Source organism: Piliocolobus tephrosceles, chromosome 12, assembly GCF_002776525.5.
Source record: "Piliocolobus tephrosceles isolate RC106 chromosome 12, ASM277652v3, whole genome shotgun sequence".
NCBI lineage: Eukaryota > Metazoa > Chordata > Mammalia > Primates > Cercopithecidae > Piliocolobus > Piliocolobus tephrosceles.
Genome location: NC_045445.1, coordinates 111701039 through 111720177, shown reverse-complemented (window position 1 = coordinate 111720177; position 19139 = coordinate 111701039). Strand labels below are relative to the sequence as shown.

Here is a 19139-nt window from a genome sequence, read left to right as displayed (position 1 = left end):
AATTATCTTGTTATAAAGTGAAAATCTTCTGTAGATGAGCATTTTCATTAAGAAAACTAATTTTAGGGCTGGTTGTGTGTGTATATAGGCGTGTATATAGGCATGTATATGTGTGTATATATATAAACACACACCTAAATACATATAATTTAAGAAGTCTTTAGTGAATCATGCTGCCCACATTGTTTAAACCCTCTCTAACTCATTAACACTTTTATACCACAGCTGAGTCTCCATTTATTTCTAACAACAACAGTAAAGCTACTGTCTTTAAAAAAAATGATGGCATATAAAGAAAACTTGATGTGACTTTATACTCATTAAAAATTTTGTGGATTTACAACATCTTGGTGAATATTTGGGAAACTAATTTAGGGCAACACTTTTTGATGACTCATAAATTTCTGTGAGTGTTGTGTGATATTCTGACATAGTATACCAATTCTATTTTATGCATATATGCATATATTCATTTACTATGATTCCTTCTTTTGTATGTACAGTCATGCGTCACTTAACGACAAAGATATGCTCTGAGAAATGCATCCTTAGGTGATTCCATCATTTTGCACACATCATAGAGTGCATTTACACAAACCTAGATGGTATAGCCTACTGCACACCTAGGCAGTGTGGCATTGCCCATTGCTTCTAGGCTACAAACCTGCACAGGATGTTACTTTACTGAATAACGAAGGCACCTACAACACAATAGTAAATATTTGTATACCTGAACACAGAAAAGGTACAGTAAACATACAGTATTAAAATCATATGGAACAACCATTGTATGTACAGTTCATCATTGACCAAAATATAGATGATAAAGGTCTAATTTTATTTATTTCAGTATAGATATTGAGGTTTCCCAACATCATTTATTGAAGCCACTAACCTTTTAAAATTGTGTGTTCTTGATGCCCTTGTCAAAAATTGCTTGACAGCATATGCTTAGGTTTATTTCTTGGCTCTCTATTCTGTTCTACTGGCCTATGTGTCTATTTTTATGACAGTAACATACTATTTTAATTATTGTAGGTTTGTAATATATTTTGATATCAGGTAGTGGGATGCTACCAGCTTTTCTTTTTGCTCAAAATTGCTCTGGATAGTTGAAGTGTTTGGAGGTTACTATTTATTTAAAATATAACACTAGAATTTTTCTAGATAGCATTAAATCGATAGATCACATTGGCTAGTATGGTCATTTTAGCAATGTTAATTATTCAATCTCATGAAAACAAGGTATTTTCCCATTTGTGTTTTTGTCAATATTTTAAATCAAATTTTACAGTTTTCAGTATGTAGATCTTTTATTTCCTTGGCTAAATTTATTTCTAAGAATTTTATTCTTTGTAATGCTATATAAATTGGATTACTTTCTTGATTTCTTCCTGGAAGAGTTTGTTATTAGCATATATAAATGCTACTGGGTTTTGTATGTTGATTTTTCATCCATCAATGTCAGTGTTACTGAGATTATGTATTAGTTCTAACAGGTTTTTGCGTGTGTGTGTGCGTGTGTAATCTTTACAGTTTTCTACATATAGGAACACACCCTCTGCAAACAGGGATAGATGATAGTATTTCTTCCTTTCTGATTTGGGTACCTTTTAGTTCTTTTACTTGCTTCATTGCTCTTGCTGATATTTCTAGTATGTTACATAGACATGCAAAGAGGGGGCATTTTCTTGTACCAGACCTTAGAGGAAAAGCTTTCAGTTTTTCTCCATTGATTATGAGTTAGCAGTAGGTTTTTCATAAATGGCCTTTATCATGGAGAGGAAATTTCCTCCTAAACTTAATTTGTTGAGAGTTTATCATGAAATGATGGAACTTTGCCAAATGCTTATTCAGCATCCATTGGGATGATCATGTAGCTTTAGCTTTCATTCTTTTAATGTGGTATATCACGATGATTGATTTGCATATGCTAAACAAAACATGCATCTCAAGCATAAGTCCCATTTGATTATGGTGAAGAGCCTTTTAATGTATTGACAGAAATGGTTTACTAGTACTGTATTGATGATTTTTGCTTCCATGTTCATCAGATATATTGGTCTGTAGTGTTTTTTTCTCCTGTTGTCTTTGTATGGCTTTGGTGTCAGGGTGATCCTGGTCTCATAAAATGAGATTTTATCTTTTGGAAGAGTTTAATAAGGACTGATATTAAATCTTCTTTGAATGTTTAGTAGAATTTAGCCATGAAGCCATCTGGTACTGGACTTTTCTTTGTTGGGATGCTTTTAATTACTGCTGCAATCTTTTTTAAAATTGGCCACTTTAAGCATTCTATTTCTTATTAGTTCGGTTTTGGTAGGTTGTATGTTTCTAGAAATATGTACATTTCCTTCTCAGTTTTCCAATTTGCTTACAGATAATTGTTCATAATAATCATTATATTCCTTTGTATTTCTGAGAAATCAATTGAAATGTCTCCTCCTTTATTTCTTATTTGATTTTTTGGAGTATTCTCTCTTTTTATCATGGTTTGTCAATTTAAAATTTATTTTTAAAACATTCTTTGTTTTGTGAAATTTCTATGACTTTTCTATTTTATTTATTTCTGCTCTTATTTTTTATTATGTTCTCCCTTCTGCTAACTTTGGGTTTAGTTTATCCTTTTGCTAGTTCATATGAGTATAATTTAAGTGGCTTATTTTGAGATCTTCCTTTTTTTAATGTAGATATTTATCATTATAAGATTTCCTCTTAATACTGCTTTTCCTGCATCCCATTAAGTTTTGTTTTGCTGTGTTTTCATTTCCATTTGTCTCAATACATTTTCTTTCTTTTCCATGAGACATTTTATTTGTAAATATGTATTACATCTCTAGAAAAAGAATCCCAGGATTTTCACTCCTGTGTGTTTTCATCTTGCTTCTTCATGGTCCATGATGCCAGCTGAGGTTGTCAGTATAATGAAACCAAACTGGCAGAATGGAATCAGATTATTCTGCCATTTTTCTAGACCTTTAAGTTGCACATCAAATCTGGGCTGACCACTCCACACTTGTTTAGCCTGCCTGTGAGGTTCACAATTTTCCCAGCTCTGTTATCATCAGTGATTTCAAATTTGCCAATGTAACCATACTTCATCATCACACTGAGAAGCCAGATGATGACTTTGGAGCACGGCCTAATAAGAACCTGGTGTTTGCCTCTCTTTTCAGCATGTTGATACTTTTGAGAGCATCAGCCAGGACATTCATGCACACCATTGTGGCAGTGCGGAAAGATGGCGGAAAGAGGACAGGAGGGGAGAGCGCATGCGGTTATGGGGACAAGATATTTTCTAATATTCCTTTTGATTCTTATTTGACCTGTTGGTTGTTCAGGTCCATGTTAATTTCCACGTATTTGTGAATTTTCCTAAATTTCTCCTGTTATTGATTCTCAGTTTCATACCACTGTGGTCAGAAAGGATACTTGATATAATTTCAATGTTCTAAAATTTGTTGACTTGTTTTGTTGCTTAACATATGATCCACCCTGAAAAATATTATGTTGCCCTTAAGAAGAGTATATTCTGCTGCTGCTGGATAGAATGTTCTGTATATAATTGTTACGTACATTTATCTAAAGTGTAGTTGAATTCCAATGTTTGTTTATTCACGTTTAATCTGGATGATCTATCCATTGTTGAAAGTGTAGTATTCTGTTTCTTTGATGGTGTAATATTTCCCTGATTCTTCGTGATCTTTCTAGCCTTGCTAAGAAGTTTGCTCATTTAAAGAAGTTATCTTTTCCAGACTTTATGAATTGACTTCAGTAAATAAAAACTTTCACCTTTAGGGGAACAGGGCACATCGGGGTGTATTGTGGCACTGGGTCTAGTTCTGTAGTGTTCTAAGTGTGGTGGCATGCAGTAGCTTCAGGCTGTGAGATATTAATATTGCTTTGGCTCAGGCAACTAGGGTCTGTAACATCAGCAACTGTATGATTCTTGGTTGCAAGAGATATGGGATGCCCATGGTGGCTGTGAAGACCCTCAAGATCCTTAGTGTTGACTCTGGGTCAAGAAGCAAAGGCCAGGGCAAGCAGCAATGAGGCTAGAGCCAGCAATGTACACACACTCAGTTTCAGGGACCAACTATAGACACTTCTGTGGAGGCAGACGCCAGCTGTGGGCTTGTTCGTGGTGTCAAGGGCTGGAGCCAGAAGCAGAGGTCAGGGCCAAACTCAGGTGCAGATGTAGTGGGGGCTGGCACCTGCCCTTGAACAATTGCACAGGCCAGCTATGGTATGGTGATAGGAGTCTAGAAGGGTGAATGTGCTTGGGCAGCCACATGCTAAAGGTGAAGGTATGCACACACTTGTAGCTACAGGAACCAGCTATTGGTTCAAGCACGCTGATGAGGGCAGGTCCCAGGGGTTAGGACACATGGAACTGCTTGTACACATGGAACTGCAGAGACCTGGGATGACAGTGTGCACCAGCCTAGATGTGGGAGTTAGCAGTTAACATGCCATGGTGGAAGCCAGGGCTATTTCTAAGCACAAGTGCTGGGTTGTGCTGGGTCCCTGAGCTAGAGCATCCATAGTAGCAGCAACTGGGCTCTGGGTTGGAGGGAGGGAGATGAGTGGTTGCTTAGATACCTGGAGATTGTGAAGGCAAAAATCTGCAGAGCCTTCAATGATGGAAGCTGCAAGGAGGTCTGTGAAGACTGTGCTGGCTCTTTGCCTCCTTAGCAGTGAAAGCTGCCGGGGTCCTCTGTGGAATAAGTCACAGAGCCCTTGACGACAAACACTGTGGGATCCTTGGCCATGAAACTTGTAGGGGTGTGCATAGCAGTTAAGAAGGCTTTTTAGGACCTCTATGGAGAATTTTGATGGAGTCCTGTGCAGAGCAGAACACTGAAGACCAGTGACTCCTGCCACATGACTGCTACTTATAGCTTCTGCTTGTTATTCATTCCCAGCTGTCTTCAGACATCTCAGCTATGGTAGTTTCCATAGTGATCTGGGCAGGGCTAAACTGAAACTGCTCCCCTGGGAAATGTGCCAAAACATTGAGGAAGATAGTTATTCACCCCACTCTAGTTTTTCCTGATAAGGGGGCTCACATGCCTGGGAGTTTCTTCTCTGTGCTTGCTCAGCAATACCTGCCTAGATGATGGGGTGATGCAGCAAATTAAATTGTAATTTCTACCTTCTTTGTATGGTTGTTCTCAGGGATGTTGGGCTCCTGAGCTCATTAAGTGTTATTTTGCATAACTGCCAAATTGTTGCTCTGTATGAGAGGAGGGAAGACTGGGATCTACTACTCCACCATTTTACTGGCATCACTTTTCCAAACGTTAGCTCTCTTGATTATGTCTTATAAATCCCATAAATTTTCTTTATTCCTTTTCATTTTCATTCTTTGTTTTCCCCTGACTGGATACTTTGGAATGACCTGTCTCCAAGTTCCCAGATTCTTTCTTTGGCTTGATCAAGTCTGCTGTTTCTCTATTGCAATTTTCTTTTCTTCATTCTTTTTTTCAACTCCAGAATTTCTATGTTTGGTTCTTTTCTAATGATTTCTATTTCTTTATTGAACTTCTTATTTTGCTCATGTATTGTTTTTCTGGTGCTGTTGTCTATCTGTTCTTTTGTAGTTTGCTGAATTGCCTGAAAACAATTATTTTGAATTATTTTTCAGGCAAATTATAGATCTCCCATTTCTTTTGGGCTAGTTAATGGAACATAATTGTGTTTTATTGGTGATGTTATGTTTCTTTGATTGCTAATGTTTCTTGTTGCCTTGTGCTGATGCTTGTGCATTTGATGGAGCAGTCACCTCTTTCAGACGTTAAGACTAGTTTTATTAGGAGAGAAGCCAGTCTCCAGAAACTGGAGACGTTAGGACTCACACCCACACAGGTGAAGGTGAAAGACCTTCACCTGTGTGGGTGTGAGTGCACCAGCTGGGTGGGATGTGGTAGTTCCAACCCTGGTAGTGGTATAACAGCATAGTCTCCATGAAGTCTGTCAGCAGAGGTCACCATTGGGAAAGTTTTCAAGGGTCCTTAGTGGCCAAGACAGAGTGTTTATAGTGTCAGTGACCTGTTTAGGTCCTTGGTAGCAAAATCTTCTAGAGTCCTCCTGATCTCTTTATCCCATGGAGAAATCTGTGGCTGAGTGTATCCCTCTTGATGTTGAGTCTGGCTCATGAGTATACTGTGGCAGTGGCGGCACCAGTGTTTTGTGCATGGTCCCTGTGGAGTGGCTTAAGAGAGGGATCTAAAGCGTGGGCATGCATAGAGGGACCATAACTTTGAGTCTGGGATGGCAGTGGCATTAGCGCCGAGGCACAGGTGTACACACATTAGCATTGTAATAATATGCAAGTCATGGATGTTTGTGCAGCAGCTGGGGAGCCACAGCAACTCTGAGATCTCAGGCATGGGTGTTTCCATTGCAGCAGTGGCTCTGATCTTCTAAGTGCAGGTGCTCATGGAGGGAATACGGATCCAGGATCTGGGGCACAGATATGTGCAAAGCAACCACAGTTCTAGGATTCAGGGTACAGACACCACCTGCTGCAGCAATAGTTCCAGTGTCAGTAGTGTAGACACATCCAGAGTGACTACAGAGTTGAGTTCTGGAGTGTAGGCATGCATAGATCAACAACAGCTCTAAGGTTCAGGGTGAGCACAGGGTTAGGGTGATGGTGGCCTCTGTTCTGGGACAGCACAACAGTGGCTCCTTCTTGGGGATTTGGGTGCAATGGCATCTCCCTCTCAAGGAGATTCCTGGTGGCAATGGCCACTGGTTACCTCAGTGACAAAACAGCCAATGTCCTCTCCACAGCAGGTTGCTGGAGTTGTCCTGATCAGCACTAAGGAGACCTCCACTCTAAAGCCACAGGCAGTCCATGTCTCTCACAGGGGCTGCTGAAATCCTCAGCAGCAAATGCTCCAGGGTCAGGGGTGCAAACACATCCAGAGTGAGCAGGTCACTGGGGACCATATTAGTATCCACCATGTGTCTGATGCTAATACCCTTGACCCTTTTTCTTTGTCCCTAGCTGTCTTCAGATGTTTCAGGTATGCCAATCTCCCTAGCAATCTTTTCTATGTAATTACTCTCTATTCGTTCGTTGCTCCACTGTGATGCTGTAGGTTCTTAGTTGGAATCTGGAGCCTTCTTAGGGCTATTTTTATTTGTGGATAGCAGTGTAATTCTTGTTTGTTGTAAGGGAACAAAGGCTTATATCTCCTATCCAGGCATCTTGCTGATATCACTTCTGTCTATGAATTTTAGCAATTTGATGATAATATATTTGGTCTGGACTTTTTTCAGGTCATCGTATTTGGGATTCATTGTGTTTCTTTAATGTGGATGCTTATTTCCTTTCTTAGATTTTGGAAGTTACGCCATTATTCCTTTAAATAAGTTTTCTTACTCTTTTTCTCTCTCTCTTCTCCTTCTGTGACTTTCATAATACTTGTTTTGCAGCTTGAAGGTACCCTAGAAGTCCTGTAGGCTTTCTTCCCTCTTTTCCATTATTTTTAAATGATCCTCTCACTGGATAATTTCAAATGACCTGTCTTTGAGTTCACTGATTCTTTCTTCTGCTTAAACATATGTGTTGTTCAATTCCTCTAGTAAATTTTTCAGTTCACTTACTGAATTCCTTAGCTTTAAAATTTCCATTTTGTTCTTTTCACATTTTCTATTTCTTTGTTGAAATTTTAATTTTGTTCATGCTTCGTATTTCTGAACTTGTTGGACATCATTAAGACAGTTATTTTAATGATTTGACAGGCAGTTTCATGTCTCTGTTTTTTAATGATCAGTTTCTAAAAATGTATTTTATTGTTTTGATTGGACCATTTTCTGCGTTTGTTCATGTTCCTTATAGCTCTGTGTTATTAGTGCATTAGAAGAAAAAAAAAAAAGCCTTCTCTCTCAGTCTTCACAGACTGGCTTTCTACTGGGAAAGATTTTCACCAATCAGCCTGGCTAGAGATTCTGGAGGCCTTGCAAACCTTTTATGTGGATGTGTCTTTTCTGGACTTGTTCATGTATATTTCTATTTAGAGAGATGTGTTGGTTTATTTCTTTTTTCAGGAAGTTATAGTCTCTTCTTTCTTCTGGTGTCTGTCTGCTGTACCATTAGTCCTCTGAAGCAGCAGCACACCACTCAGCCTTTTTTTGTTCTTAGTAGTCCTCAGAAATCTAGAGCATGCTAAGCTCCATCAGCATTCTGAGATAGCCAAATCAGAAACCAGTCCCTTGAGCAGCCTCACTCTCCTGTAAAGTCAGAACATTGGATGTCTGGTTCAGCCTTCTTTTTCCTTCCCTACAGAGAAGCCAGAAGCTGAGCATTTCTTCCCAATTATGTGGCACTGTGCCAGCAGGGGGGATAATGGCAAGAGGGTGCCAATAATTTTCCTACTGCCTTCAATATAGTTTGTTTTATGCTCTACTGTGCTACAAAAGCCTCTTAACTGGCTTCTGGAGTTCTCACAAAAGGGACTGTTGTTAAATTTGTGTCTTCATTTGTGGAAGGAAAGTCTGGGAGTTCCCATTCTGCGATTTTGTTGATGTAATTCCCTTAGGTGCCGTGTCTTATTCATTCTCATTTATTGTATCATTCATCATAGCCTGGCACTGGTAATAAAATATTTTAAAATAAGAACAACAGTAATAATGATGACTAAAGTATTATTGGCTAGTCCTTATAATGCACTTTTTGTGTATCAGGCACTAATCTAATGGCTTTGCAGTGACTATTAACAATTTAACAGATGTCAGCACTGAAGTAGGGAAAAGTTAAGTAAATTGTCTGAAGTCATCCATCTAAATAAAGCTATGATTCCGATCCACAGTCCATGTTCTCAAACCTTCTGTTATGATACTCAATACATATTTGCTGAATAGATCAGTGAGTTCCAGCCTGAGTCCTTTCTGCATCCTCTCCTATGTTTCCCTGTTGAATCTGCTTTTGGAGGCTGAACTTGGCCTTTTATGAGTATCACTCCTGTCAATTTGAGTTTTAAATTTCTCAAAACTTCCATGCAGTATTCTCCTCTTCTTCTGTATTCTACCAAGAAATTCTCCAACTTATTTTGCAGTCCTTATCTCAAGTATAGTCAGCCTTGACGTAAAGATAGTCACTTGAATCTTAAATGTCACTCAATTCACTTCAGATCATAGCAACTCATTTTCAGGCCCAATAATGTTTAATGAAATTATAAAGTGCTTTCATTTCACTCAGCAAGTGAAAAGCTAAAGGGAGGATGAGTAAATATCACCATGGAATAGAAACAGAAACGAAAGGTATTATGACTGCTTTGGTGGTCGGTCATTTTATATATAGATTAATTTACAAATGCCTGCATTTCCGTAAGGACATTGAATAGTTCCAATTTTTATAGATTCAACATTTTTTTGTGTGTGCATTATTATTATTATTTTGAGACGGAGTTTCGCTCTTGTTGCCCCAGCTGGAGTGTAATGGTGCTATCTCGGCTCACTGCAACTTCTGCCTCCCGGGTTCAAGTGATTCTCCTGTCTCAGCCTCCCGAGTAACTGGGATTACAGGTGCAAGCCACCATGTCCAGCTAATTTTTTGTACTTTTAGTAGAGATGAGGTTTCACCCTGTTGGCCAGGCTGGTCTGGAACTCCTGACCTCAGGTGAACCACCCGCCTCGGCCTCCCAAAGTGCTGGAATTACAGACGTGAGCCACGGCGCTGTGTCTTACTCTGTAGTCCAGTCTGGAGAGCGATGGTGTGATCTCGGCTCACTGCAACGTCCACCTCCCAGGTTCAAGCGATTCTCCTGCCTCAGCCTCCCGAGTAGCTGGGATTACAGGCACGCATCACCATGCCTGGCTAATTTTTGTATTTTTAGTAGAGATGGGGTTTCGCCATGTTGGCCAGGCTGGTCTCCAACTCCTGATCTCAGGTGATCCACCTGCCTCGGCCTCACAAAGTGCTGGGATTATAGGCGTGAGCCACCGCACCCAACCTCTTTGTGCATTATAAAAATAAGATGTGATTTTTAAAATCTTTCGAATTTCGTTATGTCACCCTGAGAAGAATGACTTCAGTAATTTTTTTTAAAATGCCTCCTCACTCTTATTTGGTAAGCATTCAGCATTAATGTTTACCCAGGACTATTGCAGCAGGATTCAAATTCTTCTCATCAAGTACTCGCAAAGAGAATGAGATAATGATCACATTTAGTAAGTTGAATTTTGTACTTTTGTTCCAGAAATCCTGAACCATTCACTGCACACTTCCTACCGGGCAGTGATCTGGAGTTTTTTGTAAAACCTCAGGCTGGAGAACTTCTTCCTTGTAACACAAACGGAACTCTCATCACTGTAGGATTTAAACCTAAAATGTACTGTAGGAAATATAAAGCAACATTAGTAATACAGGTGAGTTCTATAAAGACAATAGTCGAGGATGTTTGATGCAACTAAAGGCACTAAATAAACTAGCAAGAAAAGCTTTTACTAAATGGTCACAGATAAAGAATAACAATTTTGCTGTGCAAAAATCAACTTATCTCAACTGCTGAGTCTTGGTTTACTTTTATTTTATCCAAGAACAGAATTTTAAGGATGGTATATAACAAAAAAGTTGTCAACACTAGAGGAAAGTTAAAAAAAAGTACTTTCCTTCCGTATTAAGGAACTGTGGAAGAGACAAATACTGACTGTAAAGTGATTTATATAGTTATGTATTATTTTCTGTAACATACCTATTCAAGGACTTCATTAACTTTAGGTTATTTGAGATAGGGATTTTGGAGCCCTTAATTAAGGCAGAGTATTGGCAAGATGTTGAAGTCTAACATTAAAAAAATGGAATAAAAGATAACATTTTTATTTTGAATTGAAAAAGCATGATGTGAGCCAGTAATCATCTGTTAAAGCCATCATTTTATTAACAGTTAAGGTAAATACAATTTTGAACATGTATTCAGTAACCAAAGTTGATCTATAAAGTTTCACACAAATTTTATAGTAAGAGCTTTCAGGCTAAATACAACTTTCAAACTATTTCTAAAAAGGTATCTATCACCACTATCTACTTTCAGTAGCATTGGCACACATGCATGTTGTCGTATACACACAACTCCTGGTACAATAGCAATTTCTAGATTTCTCAATCAAGCAATAATTAGCCAGTGCCATAGGCAGAAAAAAATTATTGTTTTAATGAACAGAGACAAAATATTGAATATTGTTTGAGAAAGTTATTTCTATTTTTTCATCTTTCTAAGAGTCCTTACAATCCAGGTAGTAAGAAGGTAAAGCCTTTGTTGACATTTTGCGCATACCCTGTTGCCTACATTGATACATAATTTTTATTTTATTTTATTTTTTTGAGATGGTTTCACTCTGTCTCCCAGGCTAGAGTGCAGTGGTGCGACCTCGGCTCACTGCAAGCTCCACCTCCTGGGTTCACGCCATTCTCCTGCCTCAGCCTCCTGAGTAATTGGGACAACAGGCACTTCCACCACACCCGGCTACTTTCTTGTGTTTTTAGTAGAGACGGGGTTTCACCATGTTAGCCAGGGTGGTCTCGATCTCCTGACCTTGTGATACACCTGCCTCGGCCTCCCAAAGTCCTAGGATTACAGGCGTGAGCCACCGCGCCCAGCCTTGATACATAATTTAAAGTGATCATATTGTACTTGCTTCAGTTTGCTTTAAGGAGATTAAATGGCATCTTTAAAAATATTTTCAAATTAAAATTATGTTCATTTTATCTAGCATACAGTAGACAGTTCTACAATTAACAGAAGGCTTTATCAACAAAACCTGTGCCTGATTTCTCTGTGTTGATTTGACAAATTACTGGCAGTGCAATTAAAGATTTTATGTGAGGGAACAAGAAGAGCATATGCCATTTTTAGCCTGAAGTGGTACAATTTGATACAGTTTATGTAGGGAAAATTGAGTTTCAAACGTTTAAGAAATCATGATTTTCTTAATTCTACTTTTATTATTGAAAATTCCAAATATGTACAGAAATAGAGAGCATAATTAATCACCCTGCACTAATTATCCAGTATGAACATTTATCAACTTATAGCCAATTCTGCTTCACCTATATGCCCACTCTCTTCCCCACCTTCTGTATAAAGGGTTACCTTGTGCTAAGGATATCCAGCACTGTAACTCTTGCCCTACCCCTGACAACCACGAATATTGTAATTTCTAGAACATGATATAAATGGAACCATTAAATCATTAAAGCATTATCTAAATCAAAAATATTATTTGCATTATCATTATCTTTTTTAAATGAATGATTTTAAGCATTAAGTCAATGTTTGCAACTATATTATCTTCATTTTGCCTCACTTGAAAATAAAAATGATGATTTTAAAGAACATGTCAATTAAATATTAGCCCAAACAAACCTCAATAATCTTGTTCACAAGTTTCATAATTTCCCATTCCATTAAATGAAATTTAAAATTATTAAAAGTTGTCTTTTCCCACTAGTAAACAAGATATGTAGCACTAGCTTTGAGAGACTAAAGTTTACTTATTTAGTCTGTTTTACAAAAAGCGGTGCTACTCAAAGAGAGTAGTAAATCTACTTATATCCCTTGTAGATATGATAAATCTTGATTTATGAAAATGTGAGGATTATCAGAATTATCTAACATAAAATATATGATGTTTTATCTTTATACTTATATAAATTATTCATATGTTTTATACAGTAATATATATAAGATTATATATGATTGTGATTTCATTTACAATATATAAATAAGTATATAAGTATATAAGTAATACTTATAAAATATAGTATTCATATAAGTAATATTTATATACAGATATACCTGTTATAACTAGAGACATAACCAGACATTGATAATTTGTGTTTGCTTTTAAAGGAATAGATCATTAGCATGAAATTGTGGGAAATGGCATTGTAAATATCTTGGTTTGTATTTCCTCAGATGCAGATCTTGAAATAAGGATAGAAATCCGAGTAGCATATTTGCTATGTGATCTCAGTTAACAGATGTAGGGAAGACAGGATGTGAGATAGGGAAGGGAAAGAAATCAATAAAGGGTACTTTATCCAGGCATCTGCCACAGTGAGCAACTGGAAATGAATCCCGTGGAAGATCTCTGGGAAATGGCGTGGAACACGTACCTCAGAGTTTTCACACCTGAGAGGTTAAGAAAGTTTGGTTACTTATACAGTAACCGCCGCTATTGCAATCACTGATTGAAAAATGCTCTCAGGGATTGTTCAAACTCTGGTACCAGTAGAGAATACTTCTGGGGTTTCTGAACAATCTTGAGCCAAAGAGGGGCAAAATTGATCTATGAAGTTTCACACATATTTTATAGTAAGGACTTATAGGCTAATCTTACAATTGAAAGTTGAAGCAGGCAGTTATATGAAAACACCTGAGGGTTGTGAGTGGACACAGACCACATCTGCTAATGGATAATTATCAATTGTTTCCATTCATAGAACTGTGCCTTAAATATATAGCTTTCTTAATGGAAACTTGGGAAATAAAAATATATATACAGCTTTGGTTATTCATTCCATGAGATCATGGGCTTTGGGCGATCTCTTTTCAGAACACAGAGACACAGCCTAAATGTGGAAGTTTCATCTGTTTATTTTTTCAAATTTCTTTAAATAAATAGTTGAGAAGTATAATTGTCAATTTGGCATTCTTTTATAAAAACTCAATGTGGTTATTCTATGAGATGTTAGTAACGTAGAAGTATTAACGTATTCTTATATTATTTTATCTCCTGTTTTGTATTTATATTTTCAAAGGGAGATTGGGGATAGAAGATATAAAGTTAGATCTTTAAATTTTTTAAAAATATACATGGATAGTTGCTTTTATTTATGGTTAGACTGAAGAAATTTAGCTATATGTAAAACAACTATAATGTTCAATCTTTATTTCATAAAATAAGCCTATTAATGTTGTATAGCTTTTTGGAATGAAGAGTATGAACAGCTTCCATACACACACACAAGCACACACACGCTCAGCATCACTTATTGTAAAATTTAAATCTTAATTGAATTTCAATAAATATAATTGGGACTTTAAAATAATTTTTTTTAAAGTAATTGTTTCTAAAGTGTCTTGGTGAAGGTAAAGGTACAAGTCCCTACTTTTAGCTCTCATTTGTACCCACTAAGTGCTGAGTAAGGATATAGATCCCTTCATATAGCTTACTCATGTGTACCCACTAAATGATGGCCATGGGCGCAGGGCCCTTCAGTAACCCAGGCATGACTATCAAATGCCAGGCATGGTGTAGGTCTCTTCATTTAGCTCACTCATTTTCACCCATCAAGTGGGTCAATGTACTGGAAAATGTATGCATATGCACAATCGCTAAAATACAGCTTTGTTTTTCAAATTAAACATCCTTATATGAAGTAAAATGTTTTTTACCCAGTCATATTACGCTCCTTGGTTTGGTCTGCTTTTGACACACTGATTCTCAATACATAATTATTACAAACAGTAGATAAATGGGCCAGATATGATTAAGATGAGGCTATGACAGTTGTGCAAGACATTCTTGCACTTAATATTAATTGATAGGTATCACACTACATATAAAGCGGGCATTGCAATATTCAGTTTGTCTAGACCTATTCTAAATGAGTTTTCTGAGTATACATGGTGTAAATCTTAGTGTTAGGAGGACACCAGTATAAACACAGGTGGTTTCAGGAAGTTCTGCACAAGGAATGAGACTTCAGTATAAACATAAACATATATGCAGAAGAAATGAAGAATTTTTAAATAAATCACAATATAAATTCTACTCACTTGGATTTAGATGGTGATTGTCAGCAATGATCTTACATCAATTTTGGTATATTAAAATGGTTATACATACTATGGGCCGGGCGCAGTGGCTCATGCCTGTAATCTGAGCACTTTGGAAGGCCGAGGAGGGTGGGTCATCTGAGGTCAGGATTTTGAGACTAGCCTGGCCAATGTGATGAAACCCCATCTCTACTAAAAATACAAAAATTAGCCAGATGTCGTGGCACATGCCTGTAATCCTAGCTACTCGGGAGGCTGAGGCACAAGAATTGCTTCAACCAGGGAGGTGGAGATTGCAGTGAACCAAGATCGTGCCACTGCACTCTAGCCTGGGTGACAGAGTGAGATCCTGTCTAAAAAATAAAAAATAAAAATAAATATATAAAATGGTTACACATACTATGTACTTTCATAATCTTCAAAGCAGCTAACTATATTTTACCAGTCATTTCTATGGTTACACTTAAATTCTTATGAATGTGTTTATCTTGGAAGGTACTATTTCCATTAGTTGGGGTTCATACTGGACAACAGTCTTATGCAAACCAAATAGATTGCTTTCCCTTATTATCAGATGGATGTCTATTTTACAAGGAGAATCTCTGAGAGATTTTTTAGTAAATAATTCTTAATTCATAAAGTGAAATACTTGCTTTATTTTCCACATTAATTGTCACTCTAAGTGGTTTCAGTTTTGTACCTTTCCCATACTCTACATGGAGAACAGAAGATGTTAATTATAGTGAACTTTTCCCTACATGTTTTGAAGTCCCTGGATATTTAAAAAAAAAAAAATTTCTCCCTCTGTGTCTCCAGACAGAAGAAATGTACTGGATATATGAGATCAATGGATTATCTCCAACTACCGTGGCACCGAAAAATGCAAAATCCAAAATTGATGCTACTCACAAGACACATGACAACGTGCCAGTCCATCCACGTAATTTTGTCCGTGAAAATGCTAAACTCATAAGAACGGGGGTGTCTTCCACCATCAAAGGTGCTCCTTTGGTGATGAAGAATCAATAAATTTTTTTTCCAAAATATTTCTTGGTCTCAGGTAGATCTTTGATGACTATTATTTCATCTTTTAGAATATTTCTGAGGAATAATGGTTTAATTATAATAGGCCTTCTGTATTTCCTTGTCTTTTAAAATTCAATCTGTTCTCTGAATATGTTGTACTTCATTTGTGAGTTATGAGTGTTTTTTGATTGTGAATATTGGAATTGGTTCACTTTTAAAGTGCAGGTGTATGTTTGTGGTAAAACAAAATATAATTTAAATGACAACAGTGTTTCCAATAACAGTGTGGCTAATAAAGCTAAATTTCTCATGTAGGTATTCCTTATTAGTCTTTAAGTTTTAATTAACAACTAAAAATTGTATATATTTATGGTATACAACATATTTTGAAATATGCATACATTGTAGCCTGGTTAGCCTGAGCTAATTAATACATGCATTACCTTACATACTTACTTTTTGTAGTAAGAACACTTAAAATATACTTTCTTAGCCATTTTCAAGTATATAATACATTGTTATTAACTACCACCACCATGTTGTACAGCAGATCTCTTAAACTCATTCCTCCTATCTAACTGAAAGTTTGTATGCTTTGACCAACATCTCCCAATCATCCTGACCACCCCCCCCCCCCCCCCCCCCCCCCCCCCCCCCCCCACCCAGCCCCTGGTAATTAGCATTGTTCTCTTGTTTGAGTTCACTATTTTTAGATTTCACATATAAGTGAGATCATGCAGTATTTGTTTTTCCGTGCCTGACTTGTTTTACTTAATGTCTTATCTTCCAGATTCATCCATGTTGTCACAAATGGCAGGATTTCCTTCTTTTTAAAGGCTGAACGGTATCTCATTGTGTATATATTTCAAATACTAGTATTGCTATTAAAGCTTGATTTCCCATGTAGATGTTGCTTGTAAGTCTTTAAAACATTAATGATTAAATTAGCACTGAAGACAGAAGGATTGACCATTTCTTATATCTGCTTTATAAAATATTTGCTTATATCTTATATCTTCTATTTGGAATAAAGATAATTAATTAAAAAGCCCATGTATATATGTGTATATAGTTCACCTGCTTCTATATTGCAACATTTAAATAATATAGGTATATCTCAAAAGGATCCAGGAGAAAGTTCATTTCGATGTGTGTCTGATCGTTTTCAATAATGTATTAATCTAAGTAAAGGGGAGTATGTTGCTTGGTACTTATCATTAAAGGGAAGCCAGTACGGACCAGCTTTAAGATATTTTGACACAAACTGGCTCTGCCACAAAACATTCATGTATTCTTAAGCAAGTTGCTTACCATTTTTTACCCTATTTTCTTGTTTCCAAAATGAAGGGACTGTACTAGGACAGAGGTTGGCATACTATGGTCCATGGGACGAGTGTAGACTGTCACCTATTTTTATATAGCACATTAGCTAGGAACAATTTTTACATTGTTAGATGGTTGAAAAAAATAAACAGAAGAATACTGTATGACACAAGAACATTATATAACATTCCAATTTCACTGCCTATAAAAGTTTTACTGGAATACAGCAGAAGCACTTCCTTGTATATTGTCTATAATTGCTTTGCACTACAACAGCAAAGTTGAGTAGACAGAAACCACATGGCTGCAAAGCTTAAACTATTTATTCTCTGTCTCTTTACAGAAAATGTTTGGAAAAGTATCTTTGGGATTAATTTGTATTGTCTGTAGCAATTGAGAAAAAGGGGAGTGGAAGTCCACATTCACTGGATTTGCCATCCTGGGAAAGGACAAGAACTAAAACTCCATGAATTTTCAAAAGCCTTTCTCGGTCTCTGCTCCCTTAAAGATATTTCTTTGAGTATGGAGTAATAGATCATTTGTGTGTCCCTTCTTCTGCTGTATTGCATCGCAGTGGGTGGTGATGGGTAGGTGGTCAGTTTCTGAACATATTTCCCACAGCCTTCCTAAAACCTCTCAAATCCCTTAAGAAAATAAAATCACCTTTGCTATGAACATACTTAGAGATCTAATTGCTTTTTTATTTTGGTGTTTATAGTAATGGATAATATTTAAATAATCTTAAAAGCTTTATAAGGCGTCTTCTGAAAATCATGATTGCTTTCCTAAATGAAATGTTCCAATTATTGAAAGTGCTCAGAATGGAGTGCATTTGGATTGGAATTTTCTCAGTCAGAGAAGGAAGTAAAGATGAGATACTGAGAGATATGCTATTATAAATTTCATGTTGTGAATATTTCAAAAATACTTAAAACGTTGGTGCTAAATTGTCATGTTTAATTTTATCCTGGATATTACCTTCTTAAGAAGAAGTGTCTTTATAGGTTCAAATTACTATTTGTCCAAAGGAAAGTAGAGTGAGGGCAACTCAGGTAGATAAAATTGAATAGTGAACAAAATTCTAAGACCTACGAGAGAACAAACTTTGCTGAAATATGTTTTGGAGTTACAAGGACTCAAGAAGGTCCTCTGCCCATTTCCCCATGGCAGCCACCGTTTCCACATAGACCAAAGGCTTTCTGCTGCAAGCACCTGTGACTCTCTGCCTCTGGACTGTCTCTGGTCATAGGAGCCTGCTTGACCTGAAAGGGCAGAGTCCAGCTGGAAATGCCAGGAGTTTGTGCCCCTGGGAGCAGACTTTGATCAATAATTAATCAATGATAAACGAATGAAGATTAATAATATTTCTGCATCCTCGCTCCTTTGGTGGAACCGCTCTGAGGTGTTTTCTCTGTTCTCCCTATGTCCCTAGCAAGATTGAGCTTCTGTTGCCTGCAGTAGTAACCTCAATAGCACATCCTAGATTAGCTTTCTTCCTTTCCTGTGTCTCCTGTAGTCCCATTTCAAATAAACTACCTACACTAAAACTTTGTCTCAAGGTCTAATATGAAAGACACCTACCTGACATTCCTGAACCTTGATATTCCTTGATATTCAACAACAATATAGAAAACCCTCCTTCCTACAAAACCAATGGGCAGAATGGGCCTTGGATCTATGGTTTTAGTTGATTTGTAGTAGCCCTCACACTCCGTTATATTATGTTCCTAGATCCACAAGGAGTCTAAATTGAACCTTAAGATTTAGCAGTAACTGAATCAACAGAAAAACAGGAAACAGTTAAAACTTGATAAATATGAGCCACTATAACCTCTTAAAGTAGGAAACTTACAAACCAAATTTAAAAATTGGGAGAGTCATAAATAGTGGTGGTAAAAGGGACCATAATTATCACTTAAAACTGCTTTAGAATGTTTGAAACATTGTCTACTTGTGCTTTTTCCAAATTTCCCAAGGAAAACCTAAGGTACTCAG

At 37.0% G+C, this 19139-nt stretch overlaps 1 protein-coding gene across 1 annotated transcript in view; it reads left to right on the top strand.

Moving 5' to 3' along the window:
- CFAP47 (cilia and flagella associated protein 47) overlaps positions 1–15824 on the top strand; it is a 409569-nt gene extending 393745 nt beyond the window's left edge. Inside the window, 2 exon segments of the mRNA XM_031936608.1 lie at positions 10212–10380; positions 15612–15824. Of these exon segments, the coding sequence (XP_031792468.1) occupies positions 10212–10380; positions 15612–15824 (382 nt within the window).
- The last annotated feature ends 3315 nt before the right edge of the window (positions 15825–19139 follow it).